Below are 21,489 nucleotides of genomic sequence, written 5' to 3' on the forward strand. Positions count from 1 at the left end.
GGAAACTCAGAAGGGAGATAAGGTTGAGGAGCACAACACACACACGTGGGTACCACTGTACGTGGTTCTCTGTTCCTCTGTATTCATGAAACGTTGCCCTTCAAGTCGCTGTCTAGTAAAAACAGAGTAATATCGAAAATGGGTTTTTTACCTTTTGAGGTACACGACCACCACTTAAAGAGGCTCCTATCACATTCACTTAGAAAGCAGTAGTACATGCTTAAGAGTAACAGTTGTTTGCTCTGGGGGAAATCAAGCTCCACCGTTCTATGTATACAACGTTAAAATGACCAGCCTAGATGCACTTACCCAGTCTGCTTTTATCCGCGTATGGTCTTACTCCACTCCCGTCTCTACAGGATCTGAGCTCTTCCTCCGGACACCTTTTGGGATGGTCACCACCTGGGCCAGTTGCTTGCTATTCTAGATGCGTGTCCTGGGGAGGTTTTCAATATTGGTATGGATACAAAGGAAAAGCACGTTAAATAGACTGGTGGCCCACAGCCTACTGTTCATAAACCTGTCCGTGTGGTTAAATATTGGTAATGTAACTAACTCTCACCTCCTAATAGTAGTTGCTCAGACACTCATTTCTATTCCCCTGTAGTTCTTTGCAGGCCTGAATGGTGCATTGTTCACTGTGTTTGGGTTACTTGGCGCCTTCCTTCTGGGACTGTACGTCGACAAGACCAGAAAATTTATAGAATCCACCAAGGTCTGTTTCTGCCTGGCTGCACTAGCCAGCATCGCATTTGCAGTAGTAAGTTCTGCGTCACACTTCCTCTTGTCTGCAAAGATGTAGTTAAAGCCCATTTCTGCAGCTGTCTGATAAAACATTCAGTAACTCCCAGTGACTTCAATCCGCTACTAGGTCACTTTCACTGACGACAATTCTGTTTATTAGGAATAGGGTTCTTTGTTACAATATAACTTGGGGGATTGTTCCCAACGGACTGGGGCAGTTCAATGAACACCATTTCCAGAATCTGCCACTAACTCAGTGTGCAACCTCGGAACCGTTGCCTTGTCTTCTTCAATCTGGAGCAATGGGGTTAATTTATTTAATTCCCAGGAACGTTGTGAGCATTAATTAACATCGGGGCAGTGCCTTGTGAGCATAAAGCATTTGAATTGCTCAGTATCATTAAACACCTAATCCTGCCTGCTGGCTCTGACAGTGGCCAATACCAGATGACCAAGGAAGGCAGGGAACTCTGTGTAATGCATCTAACTGGGCAGCCCATCCCACAGAGACCAGGGTTAGGGGAAGTCATCTCCTGAACTCAGCTAGAGATCAGTTTAGGCCCTGACGCATGAGTGTTAATGGCTTTTATCCCAGGTAGCGCACAAGTCCATACATTCAAAGATGATGGAAATGTTTGCCAGAGACAGCAAAGCCCTCCTACATGTGGAATTGCTCCAAGGGGAATCGAGCACAGGACTGTAAAGTAGACATGGCAAGCGTCAGGCCATTTTTGTGGGTACGGCTGGTGGCAGGCTCTTAGTTCTTCGATGGACTGATACTAGAGCACTAGATCCATAGCTTCTTCTGTCTCTAAAATCTCAACATGCTCCACAAATATGACTGAAATATGCCTCACAATACCCCTGTGAGTCGAGTACCTTTATAACCCCACTGTAAAGAGAGGCACAGTGACTCGCCTGACATTGTACAAGATGTCTGTGGCCAAGCTTCATTAGACCCCCAGATCTCTCAGTTGATGCCTTCTCCACAGGCGGATCCCTCCTTCCCTGAGGGGGTGATGAACACAGCATCCATCTGTACTCAGGCAGTAGAACCTCAGAGTTACGAACACCAGAGTTACACACTGACCGGTCAACCCCACACCTCGTTTGGAACCAGAAGCGCACAATCAGGCAGCAGCAGAGACCAAAAAGAAATGGCAGATACAGTATTGTGTTAAACATAAACTACCAAAAAAAATAAAGGGAAAGTAGCATTTTTTTCTGCATAGTAAAGTTTCAGAGCTGTGTCGAGTCACGGTTCAGTTGTAAACTTTTGAAAGAACAGCCATAAGATTTTGTTCAGAGTTATTAACATTTCAGTCTTACAAACAACCTCCATTCCTGAGGGGTTCTACTATATAGATACAGAACAGAAGTGATGCTGATCCAGAAGAAACAAAAAACCACTTCCTAATATTGTACTAAAATGTTGGGGATGGTGAACTACTTAAGCTACTTAGAGCAGAGTTAGGTCTTTTTGCCACGTGTTTGTACAGCACCTTGCCCAATGGGGCTCTTGCCCAAGGCTGGGGTTCCTAGATGCTCTGACAACACAAACACCTCTGTTAAAATATTGCCATCCAAATCCATTGGGTACTTTGACAGTTTTGATGGATATTGTGGATGCACAGAGTCTTGGCAGGTCCCTGTCTGCCCAGTGCTCGTAAATCAGCATGTCTGGGCAGGATAGGCCATGTGTTTGGAGCATTCTGGCATGCCAAAGAGCCCACCTAGTGTCTTTCTCTGCCTCACAACTCTCTGCACAGCACTGTCTCAAGTAGCGTCTGGAGAGAAATGAGACGTGTCAGGACCAACTGTGCAGAGGAAAGAGAAGGCCCTCTCCCCTGGAACCACCTGACTTACCAATTTAGCTCTTTTTTCAGTGGCTGGACTGGGCTCTACTTTTTACCACTCGCTCTGAGCTGGGGTGAGCTTGTTCCACGCTGAATTCATCAGAGCAGTTGATGGAATTGGTTTGGGGTTTTTCAAATGCCCCAGGGACACAGACAGAAAGAAACTGAACTTAAACCCTGGTAGTTTTCTGAGCTCCCATCTCTCTGGAGGCCAAACTGAGCCTCCACTGGGCCATTGCCCCTGCACAAAACAAAAGCCTGACTTTCCAAAGTGCTGATTCCCCCCCCCCACACACACACACTGCCCCAGCTCCATTGACGTCAGTAGGAGCTGCGGGGGCCAAGCATACAAGAAAACGAATGTCTCCATCCCCTAACACACAGTTCCATGCAAATAGGTCACATTTGAGAGCTTTAGGGAAGGTGGGGAGGCCGCCAACAGAAATGGTAAATACCATGGACTTCATATTGGTGACTGCCTGATGTTGACTCGAAGCACCCCGCAGACTTGCCATGCAGCTGGTCTGATGTAATGCCTTGCCACTCTCTCTCACTGCAGATGTCTCAGTTCAGGAATCAAGCCATTCCACTGGCTCTGATCAGCTCGCTGTTTGGGTTCTTTGGCTTTTCTATCTACCCCATTGCTATGGAGCTAGCGGTAGAATGCTCCTACCCCGTGGGAGAGGGAACATCCACAGGCTTCATTTTTGTTTCAAGGTAAGTCACCTAGTCAGACTCAACAGAAATGTATGGTTTCAGAGTAACAGCCGTGTTAGTCTGTATTCGCAAAAAGAAGAGGAGTACTTGTGGCACCTTAGAGACTAACCAATTTATTTGAGCATGAGCTTTCGTGAGCTACAGCTCACTTCATCGGATGCATACTGTGGAAACTGCAGACCATGTAGTTCAGCCATCAACAGCAGCATCTTGCAGATAAAGAACAGCAGAGCGCTATGTTCTAGTCACATTACCAGTTTCTTCCACCTCCATTACCTACGACAATGAGTGAAGTCAATGCTGGTAGCAGCCAGCTGTCAGTATGTGGTCTGAGGTGGAAGGTAAAAGGATCCCAGCTGCTCTGAGAACGCTGGTTGATGCTGTACAGCTGATTCACTGCAACTGGCCGTGATAGTTTCATGTTGCTGGAGGGAGCTATTCAAAGGAGTCGCTGCAAAAGACAACTAGCTAGACGTAAAGAGAGCTGTGGGATTGGTGTATGGGAGGGGACAAAGAGAAAGTCCAGTGGGAGCTCTGGATCAGTCCCGCTCTGTGTGAAGTTTGGAAACAGCCTCTCTTAACAGCTAGCTTTGAAACCTGTTGAGACCACGCTGCCCCGTGCTTCAGTTTCTAGCCACTGGATCATGATGTACCTATCTCAGTCTAGCAGAGGGAGGCCTAACATGCCCCAATGACTGGAAGTTGAAGCTAGACAAATTCAGACTGGAAATATATCATACATTTGTAACAGTTTGGAACAATTTACCCGGGGGTGAAAGTAACTTAAAGGACTTACTGGTATGCCGGAGTCCTGAGCAGGGGGCGTGGCCTCAACCAGAAGAGGCGGGGCCTTTAAATACTCAGGGCCTTTAAATCAAGATTTAAAGGCCTCGGGGCTCCAGCTGTGGTAGTGGTGGCTGTGATCCCCTGGCCCTTTAAATCACCCCCAGAGCTACCAGCTGCAGAGGCGGCTGGGAGCCCCCTGGGCTCAGGGGCAATTTGAAGGGCCCAGGCCACCACTACCACAGCAGAGTCCCGGGCCCTTTAAATCGCCGACAGAGCCCCAGGGGCTCCCAGCTGCCACTGCTACCCCAGGGCTCAGGCGGATATTTAAAGGGCCTGGGGGTCCACTGCGGTAGCAGCGGCTGGAGCCCGGGGCCCTTTAAATCACTGCCGGAGCCTTGCCACTGCTACCCCAGGGCTCTGGCAGCGATGTAAAGGGCGTGGGGCTCCGGCTGCCGAAGGGAGCCCCGGGCCCTTTAAATCACCAGCCTGGGGAAGTTGGTCTAGTCCGGCACGGCACACCAGCTCTTGCCGGTATGCCTTACTGGACCATACCGGCTTACTTTCACCTCTGAATTTACCAAAGGTCATGGTAGATTCTCCTTCACCAACCCTTTTAAAATCAGGATTGTATATTCTTCTAAAAAATCTGTTCTAGAAATTATTTTGGGGAAGTTCCTTTGCCTGTCATGCAGGAGGTCAGACTAGACAACCACTTCTGGTCTTGAAATCTACGGAGCTTTGAAAACCTACGTCCCCAGCAAAAAGAACAGATGATCCCTGAGCAGTGGGGAGAACTTCAAGGTGAAGCATAGAGGATGTTGCATATTGCTGTCCTACTGGCCCAGATTTGGTCAAAATGCTCCTCTGGGACAGACAGAAGTATGGTGGCATCCGTCACGAGTCAATCACACTTGGTCTTCCACTGGCTTAGATACCTATTTAATCAGTTAATGGGATTGGAACATTTCCTTCTACAGTCGCCTGGCTGTGTCTTGGGCAATGTGCTTTAGAGATAGGTTCTCCTTTAACGGGATGCAGTAGTGCTGAATTTACAATGGAGATTCTGACATTACTGCTCTGGGCTGTAGCCAGGGGTGCACTTGCCCACAGGCCAGGAGAAAGATTCAGGAAAACAAACACAGGGCACCCTCCAGAGTCTAAAGCAGGGATTACCAGACCTTTTCACAATTGGCTTCTCTGTTTGATTGGTTGTGTGGCTTGTTATGGCCCCACTCCAAGATGAGCAGGGTGGGAGCAAGTTTTCTTCTGCTCAGTGGAGCAATGGGGAAGAGAATTTTAAGCCTCTACCACTTGCCAAGCCACCACTTTTAACAGTCCAAAAGGGTGTGGTTTGACAGGAGGTGTGGTGGCAGCCGTGGCATCCTGTTATTCATACTCTAATGCATATCTCTGGGATGCAATCGTCCACACACTAGAAACGCTGCCCTTTACGTAGGCTTGTGTGCTTGGTTAAGTGCTCGTGGTCTCTACCTATTGTACATCTGTGTATAAAATTTTCAAAAGTACTACATTACTGGATGTTTGTTAATTGTATTCTTGTCTACACACGAGACAAAGGCTTAACCTAATAACTGCCTTTGGGTAGCTACATCATACCAGACAAGGGGATGAAAGGCCCTTGGAGAATTAATCATAACTGTCCCTGTCCCCGCTTACAGATGAGAAGCTAGCTGTGCAAGGGGAGACTCCATCTGCCTGAGGGGTGGCCCTGCTTTGGCCATGGGACTGATGAATCAGGACTAGGAGATTAGCTCAATGATGGTTTCTCTCTGTGCAGTCAGATCCAAGGAGTGATCTTAATGCTTCTAGTGCAAGCCCTCACGGTGCAGATTTCCACGGCTCCATTCTCTACCTGTGACATTGAGGAAGGTGGAGCGTTAGACTGGACAGGTAAGTGCCCCCTTGTCTTAAAACGCATTGATGTGTATAACTGAGGGGTGTCCTACCCGATCCCCAGGCAGTCTATGACCAGAGTTCTTTACTGTGCCACGGAATGGATTCCTGTTGGAATATGCTTCATTACCATCCCTTGGGCTGACGCTGGGCTGGCCAACTGGGAGCCAGCAGCTATTCCTCACACCCCACTTGCTGGTGCTTTCCCTGCTGTCATTGCTATGACAGCAGTTTCCAGGTGGGAGGGTGGAATGAAAAGCCACGTCGGATGCCAATAATGTTGCTAAACAATCCAATTTAAACGGTTCCCTTCCTCCCACCCTGGAGAAGCCTGATCCCTTTTTGGAGCTTCATGTAACTGACTTGCAGTGCGTGCATGTCTCCAAACACTGCATGTCTCACGGGATCTCCAGCAGAACTCTGCAATTGCACAACTTGACAAAGCAGCAAGACTAGGCACTACAAAACCGGGCAGCACGACACAGCCGTAACATGGTACAACAATGGAGACAATTCTGGGGGTGGGGGAGCTGGAACAGTGGAGTGAGGATGGAGGTGGCAAGGGGACGAGATGGGCTGGCCATGAGGCAGGGGCTAGCTGACCCACTATTAGCAACAGGAGCTGAGGGAGCTTCCTCAGAAGAAGAGCTATGGCGGTGCATTCTGCTGTGCTGCAATGGGGCATGAGCTCGTTTAGGAGCTGCAGAGCTGCTTAGGGAGCCCGGCTCTATGAAACCTTAGCCCTGCAACCCCTTTAGCTGATGCTGTTCCCAATGTGCCACTAACTCAGTCTTCATAATCTACTAGGATAGATAAATGCCATGTCCCCCAGTGCTGCAGCTGCATGGCTTGTCATGCCTGAACTTCCTAAAGAAACATGTGTGGACCTAGTGTCCCTCACCAGCTAGAAGTAGACAGGCAGCAGGAAGGAAAGCCTGTAGCAGATACTGGACCTGCCAGCAGTCCTACAGCAATGACACAAACAAGCATTAACACCAGAGCAGACAACAAAATCATCCAGGACTGCCTAATAGATTTTGCTTTTCCATCGCAGCATTGCCTTCCTTAGATGCAAGTTGGGCATACGGCTGTTAGCTGCAGAGTGCATTTAGTTGAAAGCATAGTTGGCCTGTATATGCCAGCAAACTGTCCTTTTGTGTTACAGAACAAACTGCGTTAAAAGTGTGTTGCTTGGGTTGCAAAGTCAAGCAGGCCAAAGGTGGGGAATGCGAGATTTAGTTGCCCGTGTAACCTTAATTCTGCCCATCGGGTATCCATCCTGTGCATGAATGAGGCAGGGGTCCTGTAGGAAAAAGTGTGATCATGTAATTAGACTATTGTAATGCACACACACAAGGGGCAGAATTAAGGTTGCACAGACAACCTTGATTCTAGCATTTCCTAATTTTTGAGTGCTTTAACTGCACCCTAATCAACTCCGTGTTCTTATAACAGTTTTTCTAATGTAATTTCCTAGTTTGTTTACCTTTTAAAAATATTCTATGATGTGCAGCAGTTTTGCATCCCTGCCCATCCTGGCTAATGGGGGAGGGATAGCTCAGTGGTTTGAGCATTGGCCTGCTAAACCCAGGGTTGTGAGTTCAATCCTTGAAGGGGGCCATTTAGGGATCTGGAGCAAAAATTGGGGATTGGCCCAATTGGACCTCCTGAGGTCCCTTCCAACCCTGATATTCTGTGATTCTATGATTAATAGCCATTGATGGATGTATCCTCCATGCAAATGGAACAGTTCTTGGAGGGTGTTCCTGAGGAAATAGAAAGGTACATCCTAGATGGGAAACCCAAAACTGTAATCGAGGCAGGGGAGATTGGAGCCAAATGGGTGGAGGTGGCAGAGAAGAAAAAAACTGGTCGCAGTTGGAGCGGATACCAGAACGGACAACCTCAGACCACACCCTATTACCAGGGGCTGCCCAAGGCCCCACCTACCCCCCAAGGAACCCTCCAGCCACCTTGTCGTCCCGCCACACTGTTCTCCAGCAACCCACCTCGCCCCAGTGACCCGTCAGCTGGACGATGTTTTAAATGTAACGAGCCAGGGCATTTGGGCCCAACTGCCCCAAGAACCCCAACAGATTATAGTTCATTGCACCGGAATCACACCAGAGGTCCTCAGGCCCAGATACCTCCCAGATACCCTTGGAGCAGAGGGAAACTGTGAGTGTGGGCGGGAAGAAGGGCACCGCATGGAGGGACACTGGAGCACAAGAGTCAGCTATCCATGCTTCCTTAGTGGATGCCAATTTAATCAACCCAGAGATCCAAGTGATGATTCAACCCTTCAAGTCCAACTCTTTCAATTTGCCTACAGCCAAGTTGCCTGTCCAGTACCAGGGCTGGTCAGGAACGTGGACTTTTGCAGTCTATGATGATTATCCCATCCCCATGCTGTTGGGGGAAGACTTGGCCAATCATGTGAAGCGGGCCAAGAGGGTGGGAATGGTCACCCGCAGCCAGGCTAAACAAGCCATGACACCTAGCTCTGTTCATAGTGTTGCCGGCACCCAGTGCCAAGAGGCTAAACAACAGCTTGAGTTGGTTCGCTACCCGGTGTGCTACACCCAATAATCACAACGGGGTGGAGAAGCAGAAAAGTTTATTTGCAGCTGCAAAAAGGTATAGGGAGAATAGAATCTCAAATCCTGCACACAGAGCAGGAAGTTACACAGGCTTTTATACAACCTTTTTTCCAGCATACTTATCCAATAGCAAGCTGCTCCAAGTATCCATATAGCCAGCCAATCCAGTTCCCAGCTAGTTCCCTTGTTCTCTGTATCATTTGTTAAACTATACATAAAGCTGCTTTATTCAGCATTGTTCTTCCATATCTGCCCTGTTCGGCCTTGCTTACTTTCAGGCAGTCTGACTCTACAACATATTGTTGGATCCTCAGCATAACTGCTGTGAGTGCCTCCAGGCGGGGGGGCCAAGGACACTTGGGCCTAGTACGCAGAGCTGCTGCGAGTGCCTCCAGGCAAGGGGGGGCCAAGGACACTTGGGCCTAGTGCGAGGGGGCTTCATCGACTCTTGTGGTCTTCCATCCCCTCGAGTTACCTAATGGCCATGCCCCAGTGTCCCCAACAACTTCCTCCTTTGAGAACACTCAACAACCTTGGCTCTGAGTTTTCTCAGTTGGGCTACTTATTTCTTTACAATAGGACTTTGCATAAGCACTTTGTGATAGCCCTGAAGAGAATGACTTATTAACTTTTGCAAAAGGGCCCTAACACATGATACTGAACAGCATAATACCAGTAATACAAGCAATACAGGAAAGAGAAGTTTCAATAACAGGCTAAATAAACCACCAAGCCAAGACGACAAACCCCAGCCTGAAAACATGATTTGCAACCAATCGCTCTCTGGGGCAGTATAGGCAACCTGTGCTCTGGCTCGGGCATGGGCCTCAGCCTGTACCACCTTTTCATAGATCTCATAACTGCTATCATTTACATATACACAACATCGGGGCCCGATGAGGGCACCAACCCCTCCTTGGGATGCCAAGAGATAGTCCAAAGCCAGCCTGTTTTGGAGGGAAAACGTCCTGAGCTGCTGTACCTCTTTCTTTAGGCCACTTTCTCAAGTACCATTTGCAGCCTTACAGTATAGCGGCCTATGCATGCCATGGCTGGCCCGGTAAACAGTGGCACTATTCCCAGTACAGAGCACCCTACAAGCTTCTCGGTTGTGAGGGAATTCTTCATATTGCCCTCCAATGCCGTAGTCAGTCACTGCAGGGTCTTTTCTCGTGACTCAACAGAGGTGTCTCGGGCATTTCTAATCTTTCCTTTGGGCAGTGTGGCAGTTATTGACAGATGAGGAACTCCATGAGCTATATAACAGCTACCTGTCCAATTGGCTGGCAGCACCTTGTAAGCCTTTCGGCCACATACAAAATAGTGACCTTGTAGGGCCCAGTAAGGACTGTTTTTTAAGGGGATTCCTGGGATATTTAAGGCTGCTTTGGCTGCTTTTCCAAACAGTTCATATGCCCCTAAGGGGGCATCCCATCCTCCTGATTGGGTACAAGTGGGGGCATTTCTAATTGTGCCATTCAAATTACGCTCGCCATAGGGACCGCTACAAACCCACCATTGGCTTGCTACATTGGAGATATTAACTGGACGGCAAGTTATATTTCCAAACCTTTCTTTTGTGGTAAGATTATTTGTAAGAGTTTTTCTAAAATGGGAGGAACCATTACACCCACACTGTTGGCCTCCCCATTTGGTCTTTATCCAATACCCATCAGCCCACTGTGTAATAACACAGGAGCTTTTTCCCACAGGACGACCACAGTGATCAAACTGGTTTCGGGTAAAACATAACACTCCCTCAGTGAGTACTGCAACTGAATACTCCTGGTCCTGATAGGTGGCTTGCTGTAAAGAGGTCTTATTCCAGAACGGCGAGTCCGTTCTTTCCTGCTCTTTGGTGGCGGCTAATTCTGCTAGGGTCAAGGGCAGCATGTCAAGGGGCATTCCCGTTTTGGGGGACAGTGGAGTTGGAGCACATACCCAGCAATCAGTCTGGTTTGTTAAAGTAGCAACATGGTGTGCAAGCGAAACAAAGGAGTTATGCTTCCGATATGCACAGTTTGGAAATAACAATACAGAGAATAACAATGTCACCCAATTAATTATCACCAGAGTCTTTTCAACCCAGGGTCTCCAGTACCTGGATGGGCCCATTTTAGCGTGAAGGTGCCCACTATTTGTGTCTTTTAAACAGTAGCTTTAGCCCAAGATCATCACTAGATGAGGAGTCAGCAGGTTGACGGTCCACTGTTCTGCTGACGAGGGGGCAGGTACTGCCTTCAGAAGAGAGTGATGGATCCAGTTCTTGTGTCCCTCGATCTTTGCCGCTGTATGGGAGATCAGCAGGATGGTATAGGGTCCTTTCCACTTTTCCTGGAGAGGCTCGTCTTTCCAGGTACAAACAAGCACAGAGTCACCGGGCTGTAAGGAGTGGATGGGAGAGTCCAAGGGGAGAGGTTGGCAATCCTTGGTATACCTGTGAAGAGAGAAGAGAACAGCAGACAGGGAACACATATACTGTGACAAAAAAACATTACCCAGCTCCCATTCCCCTGACAGAACCGGGATGCCATTCATAGGCCATGCCCTTCCAAACATAATTTCAAAGGGACTAAGCCCTAATCTACCCTTTGGGAGAACGCGGATACGAAGTAGGACAAGGGCAAAGCATCAGGCCATTGCAGTGAGGCTTCTTGGCGCACTTTTGAGAGATGCCATTTAAGGGTCTGATTGGTACGCTCCACTACACCACTGGCTTGCGGTCTCCAGGGCGTATGGAGTTTCCAGGGGATCTGTAAGGCATGTAAGATGCTTTGAATGATTTTTGATGTGAAATGTGTCCCATTGTCAGATTCCATCCACGGGGGGAGTCCAAAGCGAGGAATGATCTCCTTAACAAACTTGGGGGCCACTGTTCTGGCAGTGCAATTACGGCATGGGAAGTCTTCTGGCCATCCGCTGAACCGATCCACTATGACAAGGAGATATTTGAATGCTTGGGTCCAGGGAAACTCAGTAAAGTCTATTTGCCACACTTGTCTGGGGCCCGGAGTGGGTTCTAGGTCAGCTGGTGGCACAGGATGTCCCGGTCGGGGGTTATTCTTTTGGTAGACTAAGCAGTCCGCTTGTACCTGGGCAGCCAGGGTTTGGAGTCCGGAAGTGATAAAGTATTTTCCCATTAGCTGGATAAGTGCTTCCCTGCCATCATGAGTGGTTTAATGTAGTTTCTGCAGCACTGGCCGGATCAGGCCCTTTGGTAAGAGGACCTTCCCTTCTGGGGAATGGAGCCATCCCTCCTTTTCCTGGAGACCGAGTTTTTCAGTTAGCTATCTCTCCTCTCCAGAGTACTGAGGGGTTGGAAGCTCCCCTACTGATGGGATAAGGGCATGCATATGGGCGTTCTAAGTCTGAGGGGATGGCAGGGTGGCAGCATGCTTAGCCTCTCTATCTGCCCGGGCGTTACCTCTGGCCACATCTTGATCCTCCCTTTGATGGGCTTTACCGTGTACCACCGCCACTTCCGAGGGAAGTTGTACAGCTTCTAGGAGCCGGAGGATTTGGGGCCCGTACTTGACTGGGGAGCCTTGGGCTGTCAGCATTCCCCTTTGCTTCCATAGGCCAGCATGAGTATGTAGCACACCAAAAGCATACTTTGAATCAGTAAAAATGTTGACCCGCTTTCCTTTTGACAGTTCAAGTGCACGGGTCAGGGCTATTAGTTCGGCAAGCTGGGCAGAGGTCCCAGCAGGCAAACCTTCAGCTTCCACAGTGTCATGGAGGGTCACAACAGCATAACCCGCCCTCCTTTACCCAGTACTGCTACCATCAGTGTACCACTCATAATCTGCATTTGGGAGGGGTACATCCTTTAAATCCGGACAGCTGGAGTACTGGACATCTATGAGCTCTAAACAGTCATGTTTCTGTTCCTCTGTTTCTGGCAAGAGAGTGGCTGGGTTAAGGGAGGGGCAAGGCTGTATGGTGACTTCAGAGTTCTCTAACAGCTTAGCCTGGTACTGAGCAATCCGAGCCTGGGTGAGCCAGAGCCCACCCTTTGCATCCAATAAGCCTCGGACCATATGGGGAGTATAGATTTGCATAACCCCTCCCAATGTTAGCTTCTCGGCTTCCTCAAGCACTAGGACAGTAGCTGCAACCACCCGTAAACATGCCGGCCAACCCTTTGCAACCTGATCCAGTTGCTTAGAAAAATAAGCCACGGGATGTCTCCATGCTCCTAACAGCTGTGTGAGCACTCCTAGGGCCACCCCCTTTCGTTCATGTACATACAACTGAAACGGCTTAGAGAGATCCGGCAGGCCCAGAGCCGGGGCTTCCATCAATTTTCTTTTCAGGATTTTAAATGCCCTGCCAGCCTCTGGGGTCCAACAGAAGGGGTCATGATCTGCTCCTTTTACACAGTCGTACAGGGGTTTAGTCCACAGTCCAAACTCTGGGATCCATATCCTGCAAAAGCCTGCCATACCCAGAAATGCCCTGAGCCACTTACAATTACTTGGGGTAGGAACTTGACAGATAGCTTCCTTTCCCTTTTTTTTTTTTCGCTTGAACGCTGACGCTCCCCTTGCCTGTAACCTGATTCCTTTACCTCAGACAACAGAGTTCTCAGGAGGATATTACAGTTGTCCCAGTCCAGCTTGTGACTACTGAGGCACCCCTCAAAGACTGAAATAAACCTGCTTGGGTTCATTGAGAATTCCCCAGCCTGTGTTTTAAAAGCTGCTAAGTCTATTGGATTGAATGGCACATGGGTGTAAACTTACATAGTGGTAGCCTGACGTCCGTCTGCCCCTGGGCAAGCCACAACAGTCTCTGTAAGCAAAGGATAGAGTCCCACCGAGGGGGCAATCTCTGTAACCCGAGGCATCCTACCCTTATAAGGTGGGAGTGTGGGGGCCGAAGGGGACACATGGGTGACTTTAATTTTCCTGATATCTGCTGGGAGAGCAGTACAGCGGTGCATAGACAATCCAGGAAGTTTTTGGAAAGCATAGGGGACAATTTCCTGGTGCAAGTGCTAGAGGAGCCAACTAGGGGGGGAGCTTTTCTTGACCTGCTGATCACAAACCGGGAAGAATTAGTAGGGGAAGCAAAAGTGGATGGGAATCTGGGAGGCAGTGACCATGAGTTGGTTGAGTTCAGGATCCTGACACAGGGAAGAAAGGTAAGCAGCAGGATATAGACCCTGGACTTCAGGAAAGCAGACTTCGACTCCCTCAGGGAATGGATGGGTAGGATCCCCTGGGGGACTAACATGAAGGGGAAAGGAGTCCAGGAGAGCTGGCTGTATTTCAAGGAATCCCTGTTGAGGTTACAGGGACAAACCATCCCGATGTGTCGAAAGAATAGTAAGTATGGCAGGCGACCAGCTTGGCTTAACGGTGAAATCCTAGCAGATCTTAAGCATAAAAAAGAAGCTTACAAGAAGTGGAAGGTTGGACATATGACCAGGGAAGAGTATAAAAATATTGCTCGGGCATGTAGGAATGAAATTAGGAGGGCCAAATCACACCTGGAGCTGCAGCTAGCGAGAGATGTTAAGAGTAACAAGAAGGGTTTCTTCAGGTATGTTGGCAACAAGAAGAAAGCCAAGGAAAGTGTGGGCCCCTTAATGAATGAGGGAGGCAACCTAGTGACAGAGGATGTGGAAAAAACTAATGTACTGAATGCTTTTTTTGCCTCTGTCTTCACGAACAAGGTCAGCTCCCAGACTGCTGTGCTGGGCATCACAACATGGGGAATAGATGGCCAGCCCTCTGTGGAGAAAGAGGTGGTTAGGGACTATTTAGAAAAACTGGATGTGCACAAGTCCATGGGGCCGGATGAGTTGCATCCGAGAGTGCTAAAGGAACTGGCGGCTGTGATTGCAGAGCCGTTGGCCATTATCTTTGAAAACTCGTGGCGAACGGGGGAAGTCCCGGATGACTAGAAAAAGGCTAATGTAATGCCAATCTTTAAAAAAGGGAAGAAGGAGGATCCTGGGAACTACAGGCCAGTAATCCTCACCTCAGTCCCCGGAAAAATCATGGAGCAGGTCCTCAAAGAATCAATCCTGAAGCACTTACATGAGAGGAAAGTGATCAGGAACAGTCAGCATGGATTCACCAAGGGAAAGTCATGCCTGACTAATCTAATCGCCTTCTATGATGAGATTACTGGTTCTGTGGATGAAGGGAAAGCAGTGGATGTATTGTTTCTTGACTTTAGCAAAGCTTTTGACACAGTCTCCCACAGTATTCTTGTCAGCAAGTTAAGGAAGTATGGGCTGGATGAATGCACTATAAGGTGGGTAGAAAGTTGGCTAGATTGTCGGGCTCAACGGGTAGTGATCAATGGCTTCATGTCTAGTTGGAAGCCGGTGTCAAGTGGAGTGCCCCAGGGGTCGGTCCTGGGGCCGGTTTTGTTCAATATCTTCATAAATGATCTGGAGGATGGTGTGGATTGCACTCTCAGCAAATTTGCGGATGATACTAAACTGGGAGGAGTGGTAGATACGCTGGAGGGCAGGGATAGGATACAGAGGGACCTAGACAAATTGGAGGATTGGGCCAAAAGAAATCTGATGAGGTTCAATAAGGATAAGTGCAGGGTCCTGCACTTTGGACGGAAGAACCCAATGCACAGCTACAGACTAAGGACCGAATGGCTAGGCAGCAGTTCTGCGGAAAGGGACCTAGGGGTGACAGTGGACGAGAAGCTGCATATGAGTCAGCAGTGTGCCCTTGTTGCCAAAAAGGCTAATGGCGTTTTGGGATGTATAAGTAGGGGCATAGCGAGCAGATCGAGGGACGTGATCGTCCCCCTCTATTCGACATTGGTGAGGCCTCATCTGGAGTACTGTGTCCAGTTTTGGGCCCCACACTACAAGAAGAATGGGGATAAATTGGAGAGAGTCCAGCGAAGGGCAACAAAAATGATTAGGGGACTGGAACACATGACTTATGAGGAGAGGCTGAGGGAACTGGGATTGTTTAGTCTGCAGAAGAGAAGAATGAGAGGGGATTTGATAGCTGCTTTCAACTACCTGAGAGGTGGTTCCAAAGAGGATGGTTCTAGACTATTCTCAGTGGTGGAAGAGGACAGGACAAGGAGTAATGGTCTCAAGTTGCAGTGGGGGAGGTTTAGGTTGGATATTAGGAAAAACTTTTTCACTAGGAGGGTGGTGAAACACTGGAATGCGTTGCCTAGGGAGGTAGTGGAATCTCTTTCCTTGGAGGTTTTTAAGGTCAGGCTTGACAGAGCCCTGGCTGGGATGATTTAGTTGGGTATGGGTCCTGCTTTTGGGCAGGGGGTTGGACTAGATGACCTCCTGAGGTCCCTTCCAACCCTGATATTCTATGATTCTATGCCATTACAGTGGGGGTGGGGGTCTGGGGACTAACATTAGCTACTACTGAACCAGTCGGAGTCAGATTACAGCTCTGCAGAATTACAGCTCTGTTCTATTTCTTAAAGCCATAAACACTTGTGCATACAAAAATTTCAATTCCATTTTCCCATTCACTGACAAAACAAAACTAATTGGAGGATCGTGTTGTAATTAATTGACCCTCCTGGTGGCCACCACTTCTGGTCCTCTAGTTGATATTGAGGCCAGTCAACTTTACAGAATCATTTTAATTGGCTCTTAGTCATCGGATCTGCACCAAATACCTTCCAGTTTGCTGGAATGCATTCTAGGGGCATACACCGTGCCCTAACCCCCGAGCTCTGTCCCTGTCCCATACCTACAGGGTAACTCTGGGCGTCCCCAGTTTCCAACAGAGCATACAATCCGGATTTCAAAAGGTTCCTACCTTATCCAAGGGACCGGTTCTTCACCATCGTTCGCAACTGGTCTACCCCTATGTCTAAGGGACTGGTTCTTCACCATCGTCCACAGCTGCTTCTCCACTATATGAGTGCGTTGCACCGTTGTGCCCTCTGGGGTCGATCAAATCGCGTCTCCTCCGAGGCTCCCGATGAACTCACCAGTGCGCGCTGGGCGTCGGTTCTTGCCGCAATCCTCGACCTCCAGGAGGGGTCCGGGCAAGGCTAAATAGCAGCCTCGTCGCCCACCCAAGGACGCCAAAAGCTGTTGCCGGTACCCAGTGCCAAGAGGCTAAACAACAGCTTGAGTTGGTTCGCTACCCGGTGTGCTACACCCAATAATCACAACGGGGTGGAGAAGCAGAAAAGTTTATTTGCAGCTGCAAAAAGGTACAGGGAGAATAGAATCTCGAATCCTGCACACAGAGCAGGAAGTTACACAGGCTTTTATACATCCTTTTTTCCAGCATACTTATCCAATAGCAAGCTGCTCCAAGTATCCATATAGCCAGCCAATCCAGTTCCCAGCTAGTTCCCTTGTTCTCTGTATCATTTGTTAAACTATACGTAAAGCTGCTTTATTCAGCATTGTTCTTCCATATCTGCTCTGTTCGGCCTTGCTTAGTTTCAAGCAAAAAGCCTGGTATGATAAACATGCCAGAGAGCGTTCCTTCAAAGTAGGAAACCAGGTCATGGTCTTAAAGGCGCTCCAGGCCCATAAAATGGAAGCATCGTGGGAAGGGTATTCACGGTCCAGGACCGCCTGGGAGATGTTAATTATCTCACAGCATTCCCCACCTCCAACCAAAAGCCTAAGGTGTACCATATTAATTCTCTAAAGCCCTTTTATTCCAGAGAATTAAAGGTTTGTCAGTTTACAGCCCAGGGAGGAGATGACGCTGAGTGGCCTGAAGGTGTCTACTATGAAGGGAAAAGTGCAGGTGGCATGGAAGAGGTGAACCTTTCCATGACCCTTGGGCGTATGCAGCGACAGCAGATCCAGGAGCTGTGCGCTAGCTACGCGCCGACGTTCTCAGCCACCCCAGGACTGACTGAACGGGCATACCACTCCATTGATACAGGTAATGCTCGCCCAATTAAAGTCCAACCTTACCGGGTGTCTCCTCAAGCTAAACTGCTATAGAACTGGAGATCCAGGATATGTTACAGATGGGTGTAATCCGCCCCTCTGGAAGTGCGTGGGCATCTCCAGTGGTTCTAGTTCCCAAACCAGATGGGGAAATATGTTTTTGCGTGGACTACCATAAGCTAAATGCTGTAACTCACCCAGACAACTATCCAATGCCACGCACAGATGAACTATTAGAGAAACTGGGACGGGCCCAGTTCATCTCTACCTTGGACTTAACCAAGGGGTACTGGCAGGTACCGCTAGATGAATCTGCCAAGGAAAGGTCAGCCTTCACCACACATCTCGGGCTGTATGAATTTAATGTACTCCCTTTCGGACTGCGAAATGCACCCGTCACCTTCCAAAGACCTGTAGATGGTCTCCTAGTGGGATCAGGAGAATATGCAGTCACCTACCTTGACGATGTGGCCATATTTTCGGATTCCTGGGCAGAACACCTCTACAAAAGGTCTTTGAGCACATAAGGGAGGCAGGACTAACTGTTAAGGCTAAGAAGGGTCAAATAGGCCTAAACAGAGTGACTTACCTTGGACACCAGGTCGGTCAAGGAACTATCAACTCCCTACAGGCCAAAGTGGATGCTATCCAAAAGTGGCCTGTCCCAAGGTCAAAGAAACAGGTTCAATCCTTCTTAGCCTTGGCCGGTTATTACAGGCGATTTGTACCGCAATACAGCCAAATTGCCGCCCCATTAACAGACCTAACCAAAAAGAAACAGCCAAATGCCGTTTAGTGGACAGAAGAGTGTCAGAAGGCCTTTAACCAGCTTAAAGCAACACTCATGTCTGACCCTGTACTAAGGGCCCCAGACTTTGACAAGCCTTTCCTAGAAACCACAGATGCATCCTAGCGTGGTGTGGGAGCAGTTTTAATGCAGGAAGGACCGGATCAAGAATTCCACCCTGTAGTGTTTCTCAGCAAAAAACTGTCTGAGAGGGAAAGCAACTGGTCAGTCAGTGAAAAAGAATGTTACGCCATTGTCTACGCTCTGGAAAAGCTACGCCCATATGTTTGGGGACGGCGTTTCCACCTGCAAACCGACCATGGTGCACTGAAGTGGCTTCACACCGTCAAAGAAAATAACAAAAAACTTCTTCGGTGGAGTTTAGCTCTCCAAGATTTTGATTTCAAGATACAACACATCTCAGGAGCTTCTAACAAAGTGGCTGATGCACTCTCCCATGAAAGTTTCCCAGAATCAACTGGTTAAAATCGTCCTTGAGATGTGGAAAATATTGTTAGTCTTTATGTACTTGGTAGTATATTTAGAGGTGCATGTGTCATATTAACTCTGTTTTTTCCAGGAAGAAATCCCAGCCAGCGTTTCACCCTAGCTGTGATTTGGGGGATGTGTCATAAATATAAAGGGAATGGTAAACCCCTTTAAAATCCCTCCTGGCCAGAGGAAAAATCCTCTCACCTGTAAAGGGTTAAGAAGCTAGGATAACCTCGCTGGCACCTGACCAAAATGACCAATGAGGAGACAAGATACTTTCAAAAGCTGGGGGGAGGAAAAAACAAAGGGTCTGTCTGGGTGATGCTTTTGCCGCGGACAGAACAGGAATGGAGTCTTAGAACTTAGTAAGTAATCTAGCTAGATATGCGTTAGATTATGATTTCTTTAAATGGCTGAGAAATTAAGTTGTGCTGAATAGAATGAATATTCCTGTCTGTGTGTCTTTTTTGTAACTTAAGGTTTTGCCTAGAGGGATTCCCTATGTTTTGAATCTAATTACCCTGTAAGGTATCTACCATCCTGATTTTACAGAGGTGATTCTTTTTACTGTTTTGTCTATTAAAATGTTTCTTTTCAAGAAATGAATGCTTTTTTCATTGTTCTAAGATCCAAGGGTTTGGGTCTGTGGTCACCTATGCAAATTGGTGAGGATTTTTACCAAACCTTCCCCAGGAAGTGGGGTGCAAGGGTTGGGAGGATTTGGGGGGGAAAGACGTTTCCAAACAACATTTTCCCAATAAACCCAGATAAACGTTTGGTGGTGGCAGTGGAAGTCCAAGGGCAAAGGGTAAAATAGTTTGTACCTTGGGGAAGTTTCAACCTAAACTGGTAAAAGTAAGCTTGGGGGGTTTTCATACAGGTTCCCACATCTGTACCCTAGAGTTCAGAGTGGGGAAGGAACCTTGACAAGTGACGTTCACTTTCTAACGTGGTTATTTCTTTGTATACAGTTTCCACGCTGGTGATGGCTGGAGCATGCAGTGTTGTAGCCTGCTTCTATGTTATCTTCTTCCACTCAGACTACAAGAGACTCCATGCCGAAGCATCGAATGCCACTTCAGTCAACAAAATTGGAATAGAAGCAACAGCTCCTGAAGCCTAAAATGTCTTATTTACAACTGTACACTAGAATGCTGGGAAAAAAGGACTAATCTCTGTGGGAAAGGGCCAGTCACACCTGTGCATTCAGCTGGCACGCTGGGGCCCCAAGCCTGGTATGGATCTTATAGGTGCTACGACAATACAAATGCTACGCCAAGTTTGATGACAGAGGAGCTGGAGTGTTGTCTGTCCCTGTGGTTCTCCACCACAGCCCAAGCTGGGCTTTTAGGACAAGATGCAAGGGAGGGGGATTTGTGCTATTTGGATCTTGCTAAAGTGATTAAAAGAACCAAAGATGGATTGGACATCTACAGAGATAAGAATATTTAGTTGAAATAGTAATGCTGAAGTATTGCAAGGGAGATAAACCTCACGTTTCAGGAGTTAAGGCCATTGTTTAAATACTAGAGGTTGGGGTGAGAGAAGTGGGGAGTGGGGTGGGGCAGTTTGTCTGTACCTACACTGCATCTTCCTCTGAGGTATCTGCTGCTGGCCACTGCTAGAGACAGAACACTGGCCTCGAAGGACCATGGTTCTGATCAGTATGACAATTCTGATGGCTTGGGGTGACCTTTCATCAAGGGATGGGGGTAGTAAAAACTGGGCAGGTGGGTTTTATCTTTGCCTGCTGCTGGTTTGTTCAATGTTCTGTAAGCTCCCATGCTGGGCACAGCACATGCTTCTAAAATCACCTGCAGCATCTTTACCAGTAGACATGCGAGGGACAGCCCTGATATTTAAGCACCAAATGTAAAGGAGAATTGACCCTCCCCCCCGCCCCCGGAGAAGGAGAGATTAAGAGTCAGCGCATGTTACGAGACTGGGTTTTATACCACCCTCACTCCACCCACTCACCTGCCATATGGTTAGTGGTGCAGAATTCATTTCTAGCCTGTTGCTGAACCTTAACCTTAACACAAACCCTTGAGCGGATCACTGCGGACTATGTGGCTCTGGGAAGAAGGATAAAGGAGTTTGAGGCACAAGTGGTGTTCTCGTCCATCTTCCCCGTAGAAGGAAAAGGCTGGGATAGGGACCGTCAAATCGTGGAAGTCAACGAATGGCTACGCAGGTGGTGTTGGAGAGAAGGCTTTGGATTCTTTGACCATGGGATGGTGTTCCATGAAGGAGGAGTGCTGGGCAGAGACGGGCTCCACCTTACGAAGAGAGGGAAGAGCATCTTTGCGAGCAGGCTGGCTAACCTAGTGAGGAGGGCTTTAAACTAGGTTCACCAGGGGAAGGAGACCAAAGCCCTGAGGTAAGTGGGAAAGCGGGATACCGGGAGGAAGCACAGGCAGGAATGTCTGTGAGGGGAGGGCTCCTGCCTCATACTGAGAATGAGGGGCGATCAGCAGGTTATCTCAAGTGCTTATATATGAACGCACAAAGCCTTGGAAACAAGCAGGGAGACCTGGAGGTCCTGCTGATGTCAAGGAATTATGACGTGACTGGAATAACAGAGACTTGGTGGGATAACTCACATGACTGGAGTACTGTCATGGATGGTTATAAACTGTTCAGGAAGGACAGGCAGGGCAGAAAAGGTGGGGGAGTAGCACTGTATGTAAGGGAGCAGTATGACTGCTCAGA

At 48.4% G+C, this 21,489-nt stretch overlaps 1 protein-coding gene across 1 annotated transcript in view; it reads left to right on the top strand.

Moving 5' to 3' along the window:
* SLC49A3 (solute carrier family 49 member 3) overlaps positions 1-20,124 on the top strand; it is a 38,076-nt gene extending 17,952 nt beyond the window's left edge. Inside the window, exons 7-10 of the mRNA XM_077816521.1 lie at positions 608-760; positions 3,160-3,317; positions 5,902-6,014; positions 19,749-20,124. Coding sequence (XP_077672647.1) covers positions 608-760; positions 3,160-3,317; positions 5,902-6,014; positions 19,749-19,900 — 576 coding nt within the window. The 3' untranslated portion in view covers positions 19,901-20,124. The remainder of the gene's footprint in view (positions 1-607; positions 761-3,159; positions 3,318-5,901; positions 6,015-19,748) is intronic.
* Positions 20,125-21,489: the final 1,365 nt, after the last annotated feature.

The sequence above is a fragment of the Eretmochelys imbricata genome, chromosome 5, assembly GCF_965152235.1.
Source record: "Eretmochelys imbricata isolate rEreImb1 chromosome 5, rEreImb1.hap1, whole genome shotgun sequence".
Classification (NCBI taxonomy): domain Eukaryota; kingdom Metazoa; phylum Chordata; order Testudines; family Cheloniidae; genus Eretmochelys; species Eretmochelys imbricata.